The following is a 20,571-nucleotide window of genomic DNA, read 5'->3' on the forward strand; positions in this document are numbered from 1 at the left end:
GTTAAGACTGGCCCAGGCTAAATGCATCCCATCCAGAGGCTGAAATGGACAAGGAAAAGCAGTGAGCATTGTCTCATTTCATCTGACACTATATAGGAGGACAGGGCATGATTGTTTTAATTTTGTTTTCGTTTGCAGAAGAGCGCCCCGCCACGAAAATAGGATTTTCATTAGTACCTGCCTCTCCCTGTCATTCTGATAACACCTGGCACAGGAAGGAGCTGGAGTACTTTTACTTTTGTACTAGAGCTTGATTTCCTGTAGCTGCAACATCTAAAGCCTCCAATAAAAGATCTCCCTTACATTACTTGAATATGATGTTCATGGGACTGGTGAATCTGTGGGTTGCAGTTTTTTTTTTGTTCAGTCTTGGTGGTTAAAATCTTGTAATGACTTCATAAAAAAGTCTGAGGATTTTGAAGAACACAAATTGAAATGCACACACGCACATGCACTCGGCCACATACACACGATTAACATACACATAAGGTTATGTAGATAACCCCGCCCCCCTCCCCATCACATTCTTCATTGTAACATTTCTTTTTTGTATGTTTTTTTGTGACATTTTTCTCTTTTAAATAAGTATTTCAAGATTTATTGTAGATTCCAGTGTTGGTTAGGAAAACGGAACTCTGCGACCAGGTTCTTACAGAACCAATGCAGCGACTATGCCTCACACCGGGACATAAGAGACTGCACATCAGCTTGAGGAGGAATTATTAAATCATAAAAACAAAAGTGGAAAGAAAAAAAAAAAGCATTTGAGTCACATTTCCCCATAGCAGCCAATGCATATAATATACCTACAAATATATAAAACAACAACAAAAAATAGGTTCAAGTTTTTCAAGGTTCTTAAATATATCATATTCAAACTACCCAATTCCAAACTTCAAAGTTAACAAGATTCAAGCAGTGCAATTTATGTATCAATTATAACAGCAATAATATCTAATATTGAACTAACCTTTTCATTCCACCTTATGATCCTTGTACATAACACCCGAGTACTGCCTATGTTGTCTGTCTCCTCTCCTAGAAGTCAATTGTGTGTGTGTGTGTTTATGTGTACACCGTTACAGAGTTTGGGATTTTGAGAGCAGCCCTAAAACTTGGCCTTTTCAGGACCATTTCAGTGACAACCTACACAGTAGCTTCATCCTTAGTATTTGCAAGGGGTGGGGGGGGGTGGGGTACAAGTGGCGTATGCACTTCATGTCAAGCTATGATTCTCAAAAATGTTCAAGCAAGTAAAACAAGAAAACAAAACAAAAACACACACAAAAAAAAATAAAATGAGAAAAAAAAATAATAATCAATCCAAAATTCCTATTGGCAAACCACACAAAGGAACATCTGGAGAATCTTGAAATCCCTTTTCTCTCCCTCTGGTATTCACTAACACTTTTCATATTTGGGATTCACACAGCCTGCCTTGAAACCACCAAACCTAAAGTCACACAGCACAACTGTGCTTGTCTAAGCCCCCACACTAGTTAAAGCAGTGCCACTCACAACAACTCTGTACCCCAACCGAAAAACATCTGTGTTTTTTATGGTTTACTTCACAAATTCACAACCCTTGATTCTTTTCCTCTTCGTCTGCCCCCTCTATCTGTAAACAGGGAGGCGGATGTGTGCATGCTGGTGGTCTAACAGACGTGGCACAGACACAGTCTCGTAGCCTTTGCCAAGCATCTGCTCCTTGATGCAGGGCGGGTGGATGTCGTTGATCAGGTACTCCAGAGACTGCAAGCTGCTGCTCAGCACAGACGTGTTGCACAGGCTCTTGCTGGGCAGGCTGCAGCACAAACCTCCCCCACTGTCTATGGCAGGGTGGTGATGATGAGGGTGGTGGTAGTGGTGATGGTGGTGGGGATAGCCCATCTCTCTGTGCCCCGTGACTGGCCCTCCTGTGGAGGTGCCCAAAAGCTCCTGGGGGTTGTAGCAGTCACTGTCCGGTGTCACCAGCACACTGTTCCACGGCGGAGCAAAGTACTGACCCACTGAGAAATTTCCATGCATACCCACACAGTTCAAAGGGGAAGAGCTGACTTTGTCTAGACCGCCTCCGCCGCTGGCACTAGCTGTCAGATGATAAGGTCTGGAGGAGGAGGAGGACACTTGGGCAGCCATGATCCCTCCACCTGGAACACAAGACTCTGGGGACTTGCTGTTGGCGGCCCCTCCTCCACTGCCTCCACTGTACATGCGGAGCACGGCCTGCTGCTGCTGCTGTTGATGTTGGTGTTGTTGTTGCTGCTGTTTCTGCCAAAGGATATAGTCCATACTGTCTGTGTACACACCAGTTTTCATTGCCTCAGCATTCTGTGCTGGCAGCGCTGGCCCTGCGTACACCATGTTAGCCTGGGGAGCCATTCCTACCACATAGCCTCCACCTGATGAGCTAGAAGAAACCCCCATGATAGTTGTAGTTCCCTGCTTGGAGGGGCTGGAATTTGATGGCGCAGCTGTAGCCCCTTGACACACCTGCTGCAGAGCCTGGGCTTGGCAATGCTGATTGATCTGGTAGATGATGCTCTGGATTGATGGGAGGTTGGACTGTGCGGGCAGGGCAAGGCCTCGGCCCCCTGTTACAGGAATCACTGAGCCAGCTACAGTGACATTTGGGGGAACCGACAGTCCAGAGCCTTCTGGAGGCTTTGAGGGCGCAGCGTGGTAAACCATTTGGCCGTGGCCACTGGCTAAAGTGCTATTATTAGGGGGTGGGTATGGGGCAATAGCTATGTGGGCTGGAGAAAGTTTAGTCCGTCTGCCTTCGGCATTCTTGAGAACACCTTTTGAAGGGCCAAAAGTGGAAGTCGATGATAGCGACGATGACGAGGAGGAGGCCTTGAGGATGGCGAGCAGTCCCTGGTAGCCTCCCGTGTGGATATGTGGGTAGGGAGCATAGCGTTGCCCTGTGGTGTCATATCCATTCACAGTCCGGTTAAGGTGCTTGTGCTGGGGAACCCTGATGTTAGTGGGGAAGATCTTGATGGACAGAGGGCTGTTGGCCGTCTTCTGAGCGTAGGCATCAAGTTCTGCCGCAGTGGGGTAGCGCGGGGAATGTGTGGGCACCAGAAGCTCACCTGCAAGACACACGGAGAGAAAAATATGAGTGAAGTGAACAAACATAAAGGAACAAAGCAACACACCAGGTTTAATTACGAGGAATATCTAAAGAGCCTGCAGCAGTGGCAACCACAAAGGCAGATCAATCAATTGCCATAACCTGTACTTTCCTGCAACAGTAAAACCTGGCAACATCACAATGCACACAGAGAAAACATCAGTCCCCCTTCTGCACAAGAGCAGGTGAATGAAGACAGACACAAACAGCAGAACAACCCCGAGAAGAGTTTGCAAATCTGGAATGACAACCATTTATGTTCCCTCACTCCCCCTCCTCCATCCGAGCTTTCTTTCAATCTCATTTTCACTCTCCCGTGGAAGTTCATCCCTAGACAAATGGATCTTTTTTAAAAACTCATTCTGTTGAAGCCCGGTACCTTAGGCGCTGTTAAATCAGTGCATTTTGAAATTAATTCTGACTCTCATTTTTCACATTTACACAATGCAGGAGAACGTGGAGACCATCACAGAAACCAATTAAACATCTACAGGGAATCACTAGCCAGGTTAAGTTGAACTAGATCAGAAAAGCTACTTTGAAAAACTTAATGAGGATAAAAAAATGGTTGACAAACTTATTCAAATGAAATGAACAGAGAAAATGCTGATGCACGCCACGATCACAAAGACTTCACCGTTAACCTACATGTAAATGCTCCGTTTCATTTTTTTTTGCCATTTAAAACCACCACCATTCCAAAAATTCAATTCAGCAGCGCATGCGGTATGTGAGCGTGGCCACAGCGCTCGCTCAATGAGCCAACGCTTTGCCATTGTGAACTGAGGTGGCAAACAGGAAAATGGCAATTTCTAAAAACCCTACCATGTGTCATTGTTTGGGGGCTGGGCATAGAGGTGAGGGGCTGCGGCGAGATTGGATTTAAACGACATTATTCAGGCAATTTCATGCCTACTTAGCTCAGTGCAACAAAAAGGGCGGGGGGCTGGAAAAAGAACTCAATTTACAAGCAATATATCAGGTGCCATAAATGACTTGCAACCCCTTCAAAAAAGACATTTTTTATGCAAAAGATAACAAAACACACACACACACACACAAAACCAAACCCTGCTCTAACTGTGCTGTCAGCAAACGTCCTGGTGACCTAAGGAGTCTGCAGGGTGCAGCCTGTGAGTAGGACTCACTCACATTTCCATTCCCATTGCGAAATCATTTTAAAGCGACTCCACAGCCAAGTAGTCACAGTTCTCATTGCCTTGCTCCCATTACAGATAACACAGGGAGTTCATTTCAACAACCCTATGGGTCCCCCACTGTTAACATGATTAAATCTACAAGATTCATATCATAAAGGAAATAAATTGAGAATTTAATAGCTAAGACAAGAGACATAGATTGTCCCAAGCCAAATTTAACATCAACAGTGACTGCACACTTTATTTAAAAAATTGGAAACATTACCATTGAAATATGTATTGAGATATTTTCTGGAATTGTCCTTATTATGGTGAATTGAGGACACTTGGATTAAATGTATTTTGTTGATCTGAGTAAAATGTATATAAGTCTGAAATCTATGTGTTTAAAGCCTTGACAAAAACGACTCTTTCTTAATCGTCTGTATCTCTAAATAATGTGTCATATTTCCATTTGGGCAAGGGCATATTTTCTATGCATAACACAATATATCAATCAATCAATCAATCAATCATAGAAAGGGAACCCAGTGGTGATGCGGAGTGTGCCAGGCCAGTCTATCTGAGATCTAACCAAACGTACTGAAGCAAAAGCTCTGCTTCCCTGGTGACAGCAGTGCCATGTGCTTTGATGTTCTGACTTGCTCTGGAAAACTGACAGAAGACTTATTTCATTTGCTCAAAAGAAAAAAGAAAAAAAACATGCTAATTTCAAAGCACACTGCTGGTCCTCATGCAAATGGAATGGCAGCATTTTTTCTGATCTTCTTTACACGAGGGCAAAAAAACAACAAAAAAAAAAAAACATGTTTGATCATCATATGGTCTAAATGAGAAAAGATACTTGGCTTTCAGGCATATCAAGGCCCTCTGCCCTGCCGCCCCTACAAGCTCCCAGCTGCAATATGCCCATCATTCCACCTAATTACTGCCACATGAGAAAAAAGCCTATAAAAACAGCCTGGAAATTCATTAAAGGGTGGCTAATTCTATTCCTTCTCACTGACTGAGTCCATATTTTTCATGCCTGAGCCTGCATTTCATCTGAGAGAGAGGAGGAAGCCTTCTCCCTCCGTCTTTTCCCAGCTTGCCCCTTGTTTGTCAATAGGCAGAGCCTTTGGCACACCAACCTGGCATCAAAGGGTTTCACACTTCACAGGCCACAGGGATTAGAGGCCTTTCAGGCCTACAAAACCCATCTCAGCTCCACAAAGGCTTCCGGTTATTAGAACCCACAGGCATAAAGGAAGAAGAGGAGGAGGAGGAGGAGGCAAATGAGCATCTGGATGCTTCTGATTCCAGCTTCTTCTTGAAAAAAGTTTCATGGTATAAATTTTATAGCAAAGTTGATTACAGTAAGTACGACCACAACACGGGGCATAATTTCACTCTCTCTGTGTGTGTGTGTGTGTGTTTGATGTGCAGGGTCTCCACATCTCTCTCCTCCAGAGCAGCGAGTCTATAAGTGAGGACATGGGGGTTAAAGGAAATAGTCTCTTTTAGGCTGACACTTTGTGACTTATTGGTTTGGGCTGCAGTAGATCATAGCTGAGAGCAGGAGCATACAGATGGTGCTGGCTGATAAACACTCTCACAGGCAGCCAGCACTGCCCCCTTTGTGCAAGCCCTCACCTCCTCATACAGTAGGGGGTTTCCTGCACCTGTGCACACTCTGCAGAGATGATGGCGCATGCAAACACAACACAAAATAAGGCATATACATACACACACACACACACACACACACACACACACACACACACACACACAGAGACGCAGTTGTGTGTCTCATTTGCCTTCAGTGAAGCATGTTGTTATCCTCTGCTCAGCGCTCTCTCATGAAATGTAGGGCAGGGACAACAACAGGTGCCTGTGCGGGCGACAGCCTGCAGAGCCTCCTGGGCTAAATGCTTCACACTCGCTTCATTTCGACATGCGACAGCCTTGTAAGGATTAATTATTTCCCCTGGGGATGGAAGAATATGCTTTTTCCCTTCCTGAGAGCAGGAGGCTATGAGCACTCACGAGCACATGAAACAGCTTAAAGTAAATGAACAGAGGAGCCGAGGCTAGCGCCGCTTTTTGCAGGCAAGAGGAAGAAGAAGAAAAAAGAAAAAAAACTTTCACATGAAAGGAATGTAAACAAACCAAGCATATGATTGAACTGCATTAGAGATCAGATAAAAGCTGAGGCAAACACATGCATTAGTTCTGAGAGATCACGCGCCAGGGAGCGGAGATAGCAGGGAGGCAATTAATGGGTTGACCTTCGTCCTTAATCACCCAGTGCCTGGCACACAATGCCCATGTGTGTCAGAGGAGCACATCTCTAAATGCCACCCCTCATTAGCACGATGAACACAGTGAGAGAGGCTATCTGTGTGCTGTTACACTCTCCAGTGGTCAGACAGAGATAGTGAGGCTGGGATAGGATAACATGGCAGCACAGGCCTGGACTGAGCTGCAGTGCACCATGATATGATCTAGAAATCCCATTTCACTTGGAGGATGGGCACTCTCCTTTCTCTCCATTTTTTGATTGGCATGAAACTCCCCAAGCGCAACGTCCTTGGTGTACCCACTGCTGTCACTGTGACTGTGTGTGTGTGCTTGTGTGTATCTGTGCACATTTAGTGGTGAAGGGGGTGCCCAATTCTGAACACTCAATTAACACTCCTTTAATTAGCCAGCGGTACATTTTGAATTCTGATGAACTCATTTCCTTGGTGTGTGTGTGTTCTGGTAAAGATGAGGTCCACTGGGTACGAAACAGCAATAAAGAGGGAAGTAGCTAGATTAGACTGTAAAAAAAAAAAAAAAAGAAAAAAAATCCATTAAATTTGTACACTTCTTCTAAGTGAGAGGTCAAATCGTGTTGATCACTAGAAGCAAGACGCAGACACAGAAGAGGGAGTTATAGGTGGGGTGGAGACTTGAGAGGGGGTGAGAGTACAGCACCAAATCCAGAAGACCATTAGAATGCTCTGCATTTTAATTAGAGGTTTAAATGAATAAAGAGTAAAAAGTCTGAGAGGAATGCCCGAAATACCCATTTATTAGTGTTCCAAGGCAAAAATTATGAGCAGGTTGGAGAGGTTTTATCTTATTAGTGGAGAAAACGCTCCAACACAACAAAAATCCCCGAGCATTTTTCTCACTCACCCTCAATGCAAGTCCATTTATTTACTGTGAGTTTTCGATTCCCTCGGACCATTTTCATGAGTGCTCGTTGAGATGAAGTGAAACTGCAATTAAGTTTTCAGAGAAAACTTATGCATAATAACTCTGATCAAACAAAGAGAGCAGACTGCGGTGAGGTCGAGGCAAAAACAACATCAGGCATGAGATTAGCAGAGAGATGAAGGGAAATACGGGGTCAGTTTCAGTCCAAGGCCAAACCCACAGTCTGACAGCTGTTTCCCCTGAGAGTGACGGTGTTAAATGTGTATAAGCCAGGGGACGTACACTCACCAGGCGCTTTATTAGGTACACACCTGCTCAACTCTTTGTTAAAGCGAATATCTAATCAGATGATCACGAAGCAGCAAGTTAATGCATTTAGACACATACATATGGCCAAGGTGACCTGCTGAAGCTCAAACTGAGCACCAGAACAGGAAAGAAAGGTGATTTAAGTGACTTTGAACGTGGCCTGGTTATAGGTGCCACTGTCTGCCAGAAACTGAAGAGAATGGCTTACAAAAAGAGGAAATATTCAGTGAGAGGCAGTTCACTGGGCAAAAATACTTATTTTAGTTAACTTTAGATGGCCATTACACTTGGTTAGGCTACTCTTCCTGGGCTTCACATTTAACATAGAAGAATCAATACCATACAAATCAATAAATCCACAATTCGATTTAGTATAAAACAAAGGAAAATCATATAGATAGGAAACTATATAAAGAAAATGAAAACAAAAACACACAACATAGTTTTGTTTTTACCACACGTTACTAACAAAGTTAAGCAGAAGACCATCCCTGAAAACACAACATGTCAAACCTCGACATGGACGAGGCAACAGGAGACCACCCTGGTGTCCTGTTTGTAATTAATCCTTACAAGTGTACCCAATAAAGTGGCCGCTTTATTGGGTACAACAACTATGTGAGTGGAAAACTGCACAGACTCTGTTAGTTTGTCTGACTTTGAGCAGCAGAACTCAAACAGTTACAGGTGGATTTTGAGGAAGGTTTCTAGGGATGTAGGTTATGGTCCAAGAAAGAAATGACTTTGGCGATGATCTGGCCAAAGTCTTGGATTCAGGACTCTTTTTTAAAACTTAACTTTTACAGGAGACAGGGGATTGTACTGACACTGTGTGAAACCGTGCGCCCTTGGCAGAAATGTGTGCTTCCTCAAGTCCTCAATTAACACATTTTAGACCCGGCCGGTCTTCCTTTCCAATCTTCCACCAGCAAAGGACACTTCGCCTCTGCCTTTACCGTAATTAAATCAATCTAATTATTAATCCAAAGATTCTTCAAATCCCTTTAGCTTGGTGAAAGTTTGACCTGTCAAATGCGTTGCAGCCTTGACTCACCATTATTGTTCCCTAGAGGAACCCTTGACCTGTGGCTATGGTTTGGTTTTTAACAGATAGGATCAAGGTCTATGACATCCTCTCTCTCCACCTCCATTAAGTCCCCTCTAAAAAAAGGAAGGGGCCAATGACGGTGGGGAAGCAGCTTTGCGTCCTGAACAATACCTGCCTTGTGCTAATGGAGGTGTCATCTGGCACAGGGCTGATTAGTCAGCGATTACAGCCAGGCCTCAATTGCCGTGACAACTGCTGCAAACACAATGGGCCCTGATAGAGCCAGCTGTTTGGTCCTCTGCAATTAACCCTGCATCCCACTCGTCTCCGGCAGTGCGCTGCCTCTAATTGACTATCAGGCTCACAAAGCAGGGGCTGTCGGCCAGACCCCCTGGACGCAGCCCCCCGCCCCTCTGCCAAGGTAGAGATGATAATAATAGAGGCGTCATGTGGACTCGGCTGCCAGTCAATCAAAGCCTCGGTGCCCCACAGGAGCTTCCTGAGGAGAGAGAGCGCAGAGGAAGCACATGTATGAGCCAGTGATCAACAGGGTAGTGGAGCCTCGCAGGGGGGCAGACATGTTGAATATGCCCTCAGTCAGGGTACTAATCAATTCAAGTGCATGTGAGGGGGGAAAAGGAAACCCTGCTGCTTGCTTGATATCAGAAAAGCCATTTTTAGGAACACTCATCTCTCTCTGTTCCTCTGATGGTTGATTTTCTGTGCAACAACACAGCGAGGGGAGAAAGAAAAAAATCAAGGCAATTATTTGTCAGGCCTTCGCTATCTATAATTGCAAAGATAAAAATCAAACTGCACTGATTTCTCAGAGGATAGAGCTGTCTGAATTCACAGCTGCTTGTGTCATCACAATCATCAAACACATGCATATTCTAAGACAGCCGGAGAAAATGTGCTCTTCGCTCCGCTTCTCTCTGTCACTCTATTTATTATTAATCAGACATCTAACTCTTAATGTAACATAAATCAACAAACTGGATAAACACATGACGCTTAAACAAGTTAAAAATACACACATGGTTTGCTTTGGAATCAACGTCAGACTAAAGTATGGAAAGCTGGGAAATGACGCGTTTAAAAACAGAGTACGGTGTAAAAATACTGCAACCGTGTTTCACAAAACACTACAGTCATCCGTCAAAGGCGTGCAGACATGGCTCAAAGTCAGAAAATGGACCGAAAATAGAGAAATCTAATCTTTCATTTCATCAAAGCCAATCTCATTTAAGATTTTAATCTCTCTGCTTCCTGCAGATTGAATGAAATACCAAATTGAGAAGCTCATTTTTCGCCTGCTTCTCACTACAGGCTGCAGCAGGACACTGAAGGAGCCTGTAGTGAGATAATTCATGTGTGGTTAATACAGTGCACTGAAACAGAGATAAGGTCCACAGCTGACAGCTGACACAGAAAAAAAAAAAAACCACACTATTAGTGTGCACTATTTATTAATAATATTCTTTTACAGTCTGATGGTGACGGCGGACAATGGGTCCAATCAAAACAGCTAATTTGGTTTCAATAATAAAAGTTTCATCGCAGAGAAATGTGAAATCAGGCCACCAGAGCACTGTCATGTTTACATTTCCTCGTTAGGATTTATCTCTAATGCCAGATGTTACTGAATCGGCCATGAAAATTAATTAGCTGGTCTGATGTGGCAACCTTGTGCTCCTTCCAGACAGACCTGGCTTTTATGGGCTGTGGGGGAAATTACAGAGAATTGATTGATCCTGAAGGACTCCTCTGTACACATGGCCTGGCAGACAGAGGCACACACACACACACACACACACACACACACACACACACACAGAGAGAGATAGGGAGAGAGAGAAATGTTAATTCTAACATTTTACCCTTCAGGTTAAACCTGACGTCCTTTCTCTTAATATCCACAACATTAATTCCTATCTGTTAAAATCTAATAATCTAAATAAAGCATATATTGAAAAAGCTAGCTTAAATAGGATTTTACGGCCTCTAAAATCGTCAGAAACAACAACATTGCATTTAAAATGGATGAATTTCTCTCTGCATGCCTTCTTGTTCTTGTTTTATTTTTACTGCTTTCGCTCTTATTCATCCTCTCTACCTCTACTCTACCTCCATCCCACTCCCAGCCCCCTCCCCCTTCCCCCTTCAATCCCCCTCTCTGTCTCTTCTGTCTCCCTCTCTGAGTAAGTGAGTTTCATCTGGGGTGCTTGCCGGGCAAAATCACCTCGGGGCGAACACTTTATTATCTGTAGTCAAAGCGTCACCACAAATACCATTCTACACACACAAGTGTCACTTTCCATTTGTCTGCACTCTGGCTGCATTAGCAGAGCCCAGCCGGCCCAGAGCCTCATCTCAAACACGCCCGGCAGAGGAAAACTAACAGCGTGGGAAAGCACTCGTCCTGCATTCCTCGCCCATTAACACCACTGGCACCAGCAGAGCAGACCTACTGCCTCTCTGGGGAATTAAAAACATCATCGTCATCATCATCAGCAGCAGCAGCAGCAGCAGCACTGCACTTTGTGAAGTAGCTCATGAAGTGACGAAAAGGGGAGATGTTTAGTCTCGGTCTTTTATATTAAGTGTAAGGAATCAGTAGACAAAATAAACAAATGCAGTATAGGGTTTCCCCAAAATCCAATGCATGTGTTAATTAATGATGACCCAGCTGAGCTGAGACAACACAACACAACACCACTGACCACACACTGACACACCAAACAAATACAGAAACTGGGGTAACATGTTAACCTCACAACACACGCTTCATGAAAACCACAGCTTCATACTTTCACGACGTTGGACGTTTTTTATAGTTTTACTGATTTGTGTTGTATTTATACAGTATTCTACAGTATTTTATTGTTTCATTGTTTGTTGTTAGGTTTATGATGTCATTTTTATATTTTATTTGTCTTATTTATCTCTGATGTACAAGCACTTTGTTTCAGCTGCTGTTGTTTTTTAAAGTGCCTTATAAATAAAGTTGGGTTGGGTTGGATGACATCTATGCTCAGATACATCAAGCTACAGTTGCAGACTTCTGTTCTTGTGTCAGTGACTAAACAAACTGTGTCCACCTCCACTCCACTAGGTGGCGACGTGCCCCCTTTCAGCTTGTTAGTATTCGGTATTTTCCAGTTGACCTAAAACATACATTCTACGTCAGTCCCAAAATGCATTGCTCTGGATTTTGCCATGTTGTTCCTCACTGTTTTCATCTTCTATTGTGTACTTGATTCTCTTATTATTTACAGGTCAAGCATATGTCGAGCATATGTACACATGCAATAGTAATTAGACTCCCCGTTGCATTGTCTTGGCGTTTTAGTGCGGCTTTTTTGGATTTGGTACAGTTTCACTCTGGCAAACGTTTTCACATGTATTTTACAATTCCAATTTTCATCAGACCAAGACGGTCATTTCTTAAGTAAATCCCACCCCGAGGTTCGATGAAGTATTTCTGACTCTGGTTTCTTTTTAATAGTCAACATCATAAAACATACTAACTAAATCACTCTACTTGCCCTCTGAATATGGAATTCTACCAGAAAATGTTGTATACTTTCACACTGGGAACAGAGCCCTCTCACAGACAAGGAAATTATTTTAAAAATTCACAGGGCCTTTTTCCATTTCCAACAATTTATTGGCAACACAATGTGGACATAAGCGATTCAAAATGCAAAAAAATTAAATAATAATAATGAAACTGAATAAAATATCACAGAACCGCGCTCTGTTTAATAGTTAAGTTTAGCCAAAGGGCTTAGTGGAGTGCATGGTTCCATATACTGTTGATGTGGAAACCAAGGCCCTGGACTGATGAGCCAGCCCTGCAGCCTGCCTGGGCCACCCTCATTGTGCATACAACATGGTCTAGAAAGCAGAGCTTTATCAGCATGTAATAGCCCAAGTCAGCACAAGCAGCGGGGTGGTTATGCGTTGCGACTGGCACACCAGCTGATATTGTCATGTGCGATTAGGGTTGTGCTCATGAGCCCGTGAACTCATTCCTGTGGCATCAAAGTCGACCCCCGTCCCCTCCTCCCCTCCATTTATATCCTCTCTGGTGCCCTCTCATCTTTCCCTATAGGTTTTTCCGTTTTCCGTTCAGCCGTGTCATCTCACAGTGCGCCCACAGCGGACCTGTGCTCTGCCGCGAAACAGATAACGCGTCAAAATACGACAAGTTAAACTGGTTTTATTTCCAAAACAAATCTCTGCAGCTCAAGTGACCTCGTGCAGGAGGGTCATCCACATGTTAGAGCGAGCCAGTTCAACCAAGAAGCAGTCGGTGCCAAAATTGTTTTGTCTCAGTGCCTTTCTGCAGATGACAAGGCTGATAGAGAGGAACAAAGAGCGGCTCATGGGGGAAAGAAAGACAAACTGTGAGGCGAGTTATGGGGAAACGTCACAAAGACGACGAGCAACCCGCGACAAAGAGCGAACAAAGAAACACAGCGAGCGAAAATCCTGACCTGAAAGATTAATGTCAGGTCCTTCCTGTCTTTAGGAGAATATGCCGTGTTGTAACACTGAAGGCGACGAGAGCCAGCAGCGCTCACATGGTCATGCATAAACTCAAACGGACACAGTAACAAAACACACACAGCGCTGAAAGTGAAGGACCCCAGAGGTAGAGTTTGTAAGTGCACACAGAGATAAGAACAGAGATAAGAAAAGGAACCAGAGCAGGGAGGAAAGAAAAAAGCGAGAGAGTGGGAGAGACGAGGGGAGGCTGGAGGCGCCTGGGCAGGCCTGTCAGACCGGAGGAAGTGCTGGTGCACAGGCCTGCAGGTAAATGGAAGAAGAAAGGCGCCTGCAGGCTGCCTGAGGCAAGCCTGGGCCCTTCTGTTCTATCATTTAGAAGACAAGTCCTCCACTGATTCCCAATTAATATTTAACACTGTACAGACAACAAGGCACTCCACTGCAGTACACATGCCAACGAGCGGAGAGGAGAGGAGAGGAGAGGAGAGGAGAGGAAACATAAAATGAGAATTTTAAAGAATTAATGTCAGCTGACTTTAGGGGGCAGGGGTTTAGCATGTTTGAATTCAAGCATTTCTTACAGATGAAACCTGCAATATTTCTTCAATTAATAATATTGTATTAGGGCCACAGTATTGGCTAGAACTGTTGCCCTGCAGCAAAAAGACCTGGTCCTAAGTCCTAAGGGCTTTTCTGTATGGAGTTTGCATGTTCTCCGCTGGCGTGAGTATCAGAGTGAATGGTTGTTGGTCCTGTGATGGACTAGTGTCCCGTCCAGGGTGTGACCCCGCCTTTCGCCCCGTGTCAGCTGGGATTGGCCCCCGGTGCCCCCCTCCCCCCGCGTCGCTCATGTGGAGAATACAGCGACAGACGATAAATAAATATTGTATCATTCTATTCATTTATCCATGTGGTGAATCATTAATGTGTAAGTCTCTCGAGGTATTTGGGGTTTATTGGGTCCAACACACTTTTTTAATAACTTCACAAAGCATTTTTCTTTTAAGTTACCTGAGAGGGTAATAATGTTTTCACTGCCCAACAACAACAGAAATATGAAAGCAACTTTACAAATTAGATAATGCTCCACGATTGACCACAGTACAAACACTGGCCTAGGTTTGTAGCATTTCCTGCTGAGAGTGACTTAGTAAAAGTCGGTTGATTGAAATCTGAAAGGCCGTGTGGTGGAAGTTTGGTCTCAGATGTCAGAAGAACCCTAAACAAAGCAAATAAAACACCTATTTCTGTGACCTGAAATGACGACACATGTGAAGATTACTTCAAGGATCAAACCACAGAAAAGCGATGACTTTACCATTTTGCGGTAGTCAACTTCAAGTCAAGTTCACAACTAGTTAACACCAAACTATCATGCTGTCAAAGCATTGGTTTTCATTTTTTCACAGGAAATATCTTCCATAGCAAATGTCATTTATGTCCCAACAAATACTGCATAAGGTTGTGAACTGACTTTTAAATGTAGAATACTTTTTAGTGATTTGAATGAACAACTTTTTTGAAAACTTATTATGTACCCTGTAAGCACAATTGCTGAATCATGAGTGTGCATAATAATAATTCATTTCCATTTTGAGGTTTATAATGAAGAGTCCACTCAAAAACTCCTCCAGTATCTGACAGGGAGCGTGCAGCACTTTCTCAATGGCTCTCTTGGTCGCTCTGTACTGGGCTCAGCGCTGTGATGGCACAGGCTGCGTGTCATTTCCTGTGGGACAGCGAGTGACTGCGGACACTCCCTCTCGCTAGCCTCGCACTCATCCACCATCCCGCCCCCAGTCTCTGGCAGGCGAAGACAGAGGGTGTTGATGCCTTGCACCTGGGATGTCCAAATGCCAGCTCGGCGGCTTTGGAACCAGTAACCTGTTTTTGAACCAAAGTCCTGCTGTGACCAAAAAACTAAAGCTGAGCTCCTCTTCCTCAAGCTCACCTCCTAAGGAAATAAGATTGCATGGCCCCCTGTGTTCACAGCAGAAGGCAGAGGGCAGAGCGAAGGCACGGCTCTGTTGGACGCCACGGGCCGGAAATGATCCTCTGTGTGCCAGTGCTGACAGAAGAGGCTGTAGCATGCTAGAGAGACAAACCCAACAGCCCCATATCACATTCCTGTCTCTCAGAGAGACACGGCAATTCTTCGAATACCGTGGGTTTTTTTTGTAAAGGCAGCAATGCGACGGAGAGGTGAGGACGGCACATTTAATATGCTTATGCAAACCGAGTGATCTCCAAGAGGAGATTTCATAAGCAGACAATGAAGGAGGTATGGACGGCTGTCAATCAACCTCCACCGTGAAGAATACCTCATGACCTCTGCTTCCCTGCTGCAGACGGTGGAATAATGACAATCTCTGTGGGCACTCTGTGGAATTCCAAATGGTAGTCAGAAAAAGAGGCAGTTCAATCAGTGGGAAAAGGTCAAGTGCATGCAGAATCTCTCTCTCTCTCCCTCGCTCCCTCCCTCTCCCTCGCCATCTTCATTCCTTTTCCCCTAGTTCCACTTTATGCACCCCCTCCTTCTAGAGTACTGAAGCTATCAGGGGTAAAGGTTGTTATTTCTGCTGCTGCCCCTGACCATTTAATATTCAAACTAAACCCCCCCCCCACACCCACACACACACACACACACACACACACATAAGCCACTGGAATATCCTGCTGAAGTTTTCTATGGAGCACTAATTCCACTGTAGTGTTTCACAGCGCCGCAGTGGAGGAGAGGTGGCTGGAGGTCATTACCTGAGCATATTCCCTCATTCTGGTGGTGCAGCATAGGAAGAGAGGTTGGAGACTAAAAGCAAAGCAAACTGATGGCTCTGGCAGCTCAGTGTGCACAGGCACATGTCATGTCCCGAGGCTGTGTGTGACAAGGCCAGGTTGTCTCTGTCGATCAAGCTGGGCGAGGGTTGAAACAGGACTGACACGGAATGAACCTGGGATATCAGGCCTTCTGAGAGCTCCTCATCTACACCTGCCTGATTGGCACCTCGGGCCCCCTGGGTGGTGTCACAGGAGGTTGTGGCTGCAGGTGTTCACCTGCATGTGTTCGTACATGTGTGCACGTCTCTGCTACAAGCCAGATTCAAGGACAAATTGCGGTCCATGCGCCAGCTGACTTGAGGTATTTAAACTCGGTAAATCAGAGCCATGAGCAGTCTCCAAAATTTGATTTCACCACAGTTGCATTAATCATGATGCAAGATCGTTGCTGTCTTAATTAGTGGGTTCAAAAGTCATTGCAATGTGACCAAAAGTATGTTAAATCATCATGGGTGTGTGTAAGGCACTGAGGGAACGCCCACGTTAGGCCCAGAGTCTGGTCCAATCACAGGTGTCTGTGTGGTTTACCAACGCAGTATCTGCAGCTGCAACGAGTAAAGAGCACAGACATGCACACGCACTGACATGGTGGCATTTTTAGAAAATGTCAAGCCGGCACAAATGTATCTGCTGAGTAATGAATAAACAAATAAAAATCCAAAATTGTTTTGGAACGTATCCGAGCAGAATTATCGCCATCAACCAGGCAAATTAAAGGATTTTGACACAGCAACTTTCTCAGCTAATAGGAAGCAAACGATTCACAGTCTGGGCCAAGAAGGAAGGAGGTTGAGTGGTGAGTCCTGTCATCTTAGTGTTACTTGTAACTGCACTGGTGCACCTCCCTCTGTTAAACTCACCCCTGAACTTTCAGACACATAGTGGAGGACGACAATCGAGGAGGAGGGGGGGGGTTTGTCGCTGGATGAGGGTGGCCAGGGTCAGTGGCATCCATTCACCCCCTCTCCCCCTGCAGGGCCATTCTCTCTCATCTGTCTGGATGGGTGCCCTCGCTTTGGGGAACAACACGACGAGAGGCCCTGGCTCCACTGCCATTTCTGCCTTTCATGTCTCCATCTAGGGCAGTGGTAGAGAGACGTGAAGGCGAGGATGGAGGCGGGAGGCGGGGGGGCCAGGGTAAGCTACAAATGTCACCCATAAGGGGGGATTTAATTAAAAATGACAGGGGCTGGCGCTGGAGAGTGCAGCCACATATGCGCAGAATTTGGGCGCAGTGAAAGCAAGTGCCTATGATTTATAATTCAAGTAATGCTCTGCTCTCCTTTTAATTCTACGGCCAAAGAAAAAAATATCAAAAGGCCGCCCCTGTGAGGCTAATCCAATATGATATTTTTAAGGGCAGGCGGTCAATGGCTTTTTGAAAAGCCAGCTTCTCCGTCTCCCTTTCTGCTTCTCTCTCTCTCTCTCTCTCTCCCTCCTCACTTGTCTGCGTCTCCCCATCTCCCTCTGCCGCTCCCTCCTTCTCTCCCATGCACTCTCCGCTCTACAGTACCTCACCCCACCCCCTCGAGCCCAGACACAGAGCGGGCTGTGATAATGGAAACATCCCGCTCTCCGCCTCCCATTTCTCCTGCTAAGCTCTGTGCGCTTGGGGGAAATTGATTGTCTGGCGAGCCGATCTCAACGCTTCCAGCTGATGGTAGAGCCAGTTAAGTCCTTTTTTATTGAGGGTATGAGGGATTTTTAATGGGAATCGCATCAATGAACTGTGCAGCCACTTGGCATCTGCATGCAGGGGCTTTTTTCTACGAAAAAAAAAAACAAACAAAAAAAACCCCAAACTTGCCCACTCATGTTCTCTGCCACTCAAGTCATCACACACACACACACAGATAAAGGACAGTACATGCAAATGACAGCCTCACTTCCAGGTAATTCCTTTTTCTGTGCCCTCACTCGCTCCGACTCTTTCTCGGGGGAGTATTCTGGTATTCAGCCTCCTATTGTGAGACCAGGTCACCTTACCCACATACTCCCCTTCCATGTTGGCACAAACTAGGCCATGGACAATCAATCATGGGGACCCACTCAGCACGGTGACCTGAGTGTGCCCACTTCCCCAGCCACACCCACTGTGTGCGTATCTGCACCCCTTCTGGGCCTGGATGAACAATTGCCTTATTGAGGCCAAGAAGTTGCACTGTGGTAGAAATCCAACACTTGCTCCCCCCCTCATGCTTCCAAGGACAGAAAGGAGCCTATTATGTTCAAATATCCTCATTATGCACCTTAAGCCAGTCACTGTGGTAGTCTGTCAATCAAAGGTTTAACAGGTGGAGTTGGAGAGTCAGACAGAGAGGGTCAGCAGGAAAGTAAAAAGGAATACTGGAGACTGTCCTTTTTATCTATTGATTCGAGTCCTGACTCCCACTGGTCGCTCCTCAATAAAAGAACCCTGAGAGGAAGTGGGCTAATCCTGTGAAATTGGAAGGAGGGAATCGATTAAGACTGCTGAGGACTCCCTCCATTTCTCTCCATTCCTCTCCATCTTTACCTTCTCTAATTCTCTTTTGCACTGTTTCTCTTTGTCCTCCCATTCACTTCAGCACTCTAAGAATCCTCATTAGTGAGCCCTGTTGAACCCCACTCAGCTGAAGTGTGGCCCCTTTCAGATGCACCTGGAGCACTGTTTATCTCACTGCCTACCTCTCTGTTTCACAAACAACTACAGACTCAGGATGAAACATCCATACAGACCAGCGAAAACAACTCCAGATCTGAGGAGGGAGGTAGCACCGAGTCACCTCGCCTGTTTCTGACTCTTTTTGTCTTTGTACGAGGAAATTGGAGTGTGATTCTGGGCTGAGAAGTAACTAATTGGCCAGTGAGGCGCTGAGCGAGAACACACTCAAGCACAGTTGTTTCATTTATTCACCTAGAGCCGATCAGAGTCTCTTTAATGCCTTTCAGTGGGCTGGTTATAGGCCTGCGTCAATAACGCTCTGATGAAGAAGTACAGTGCTATTCCCAGTAAGCTTCTCTATAAGCTGAGGTATAAACTGATGGGTTAGTGCTCCCCCTTGCTCTCCATCCAACAGACTATTTAATTCACTTGAGTTAAACTGGATGTTTTCCATGTAAACAAAGACTTGATGAGCATTCGGGTCAGGGGGACCGACGTTTCTTTCTCGTGCCAGAAAAACTGGAGGTCGCCGTGTTGAAACGCTTCCCTATCCATATTCCTGACCGCAGCAACTCACTCTAATCCCAAACTGGTACGAACTAGTTCTGTCAGCTCTGTGAACGCTTTCAACCTTCGCTCATCTCATGTCCCTTTACACCATTTTGTGAGTGGACAGAGAGGGTGGTGCTCGGGGAGCAAACAGAGCAGCTGTCATGCTTTACAGGCGGCCGGCACAGTCAGGGCCAGACACTGTAAATGTTTACAGACCCTCAGGGTCACGCAGGGCCAGCGAGGCACGTTAAGCACTGTCTGCCGAGCCCAGTTTGCCACAACTGCACAATCAGCTCAGCTAAACAGCCCTCCTCTCAATGAGTAGCCAAACAGCACTGCAATACAAGGTCTAAGTGCAGAGCGAATGAAGCTGTTTAGAATCCCTCAGAGTCGAAAAGCAACACGGAGGCAAACGGAAACCAGAGAGTCAGTTTTCCTTTACTTATTCACAGTCAGGGTTAACGACCCGTTTCCATCATTCACCATGACCAGTAGATAAAACACAAACGACAAACACAAGCCCCTCTGGTTTCTTCACTGTGAGCAAGGCTGAACTCCATCGCTACGTGTCACTTTGTCGACTTACATTTCCGTCCAAGGGCTTGTGGAGGCTCCAGGGTCTTGCTGACACACACCGGGTGCTGGGGTGGAGGGTTTTGCCTCCTCTGCAGACAGGCCAGCATGGCGAGGTGGGCACAGTACGACAGCCGGGGGAGTTCTAAGGCCAACCTAGATCAGGGGAAAAAAAGAGCAAGAAAAAGAGAAAGATATGAGCGTTCAGTGAGCGAGGCAGAATGACTCAAGGTCAAAGCTCCATGGCTGTGTCTGGTAAGCCGGCAGGAGCTGGCTCTGGGCTAGATGGGCAAGGTTTCTCACCCAGGATTTAATTGGGAAAGTATGCCTACAGCTGCCTGCCTCTCAGCTCTGTGTGCTGAATGATAAACGCACACCTGCACCGGAGCCGCACAGTTGACACGGGTTCAGAGCACAGTCCAGGCCAGTCACTCTGCAGCCTCAAACAGCACAGCCACACAGCCATTCAACCACATCTCCTGTCTATGAAACGGCCCCCAGAACAAACACACAGACACACACACACACACACACAGAGTAGCAACACTTTGGCACATTCCTTCCAGGGCAGTGTGTATGTGGTGATTGATGGCATTATCTATGGACAGAAAAA

At 45.5% G+C, this 20,571-nt stretch overlaps 1 protein-coding gene across 2 annotated transcripts in view; it reads right to left on the reverse strand.

Annotated features, from left to right (window-relative positions):
* Window positions 1-1,055: 1,055 nt before the first annotated feature.
* Window positions 1,056-20,571, reverse strand: part of fam222a (family with sequence similarity 222 member A) — a 46,112-nt gene continuing 26,596 nt past the window's right edge. For both annotated transcript variants that reach the window (XM_044026611.1, XM_044026612.1), the window contains exons 2-3: window positions 19,972-20,114; window positions 1,056-3,095 (exon numbers count right to left, since the gene is read on the reverse strand). In XM_044026611.1, the coding sequence (XP_043882546.1) occupies window positions 1,615-3,095; window positions 19,972-20,068 (1,578 nt within the window). In that variant the 5' untranslated portion in view covers window positions 20,069-20,114 and the 3' untranslated portion in view covers window positions 1,056-1,614. The remainder of the gene's footprint in view (window positions 3,096-19,971; window positions 20,115-20,571) is intronic.

Source organism: Solea senegalensis, linkage group LG5 (genome assembly GCF_019176455.1).
Source record: "Solea senegalensis isolate Sse05_10M linkage group LG5, IFAPA_SoseM_1, whole genome shotgun sequence".
NCBI classification, from domain to species: domain Eukaryota; kingdom Metazoa; phylum Chordata; class Actinopteri; order Pleuronectiformes; family Soleidae; genus Solea; species Solea senegalensis.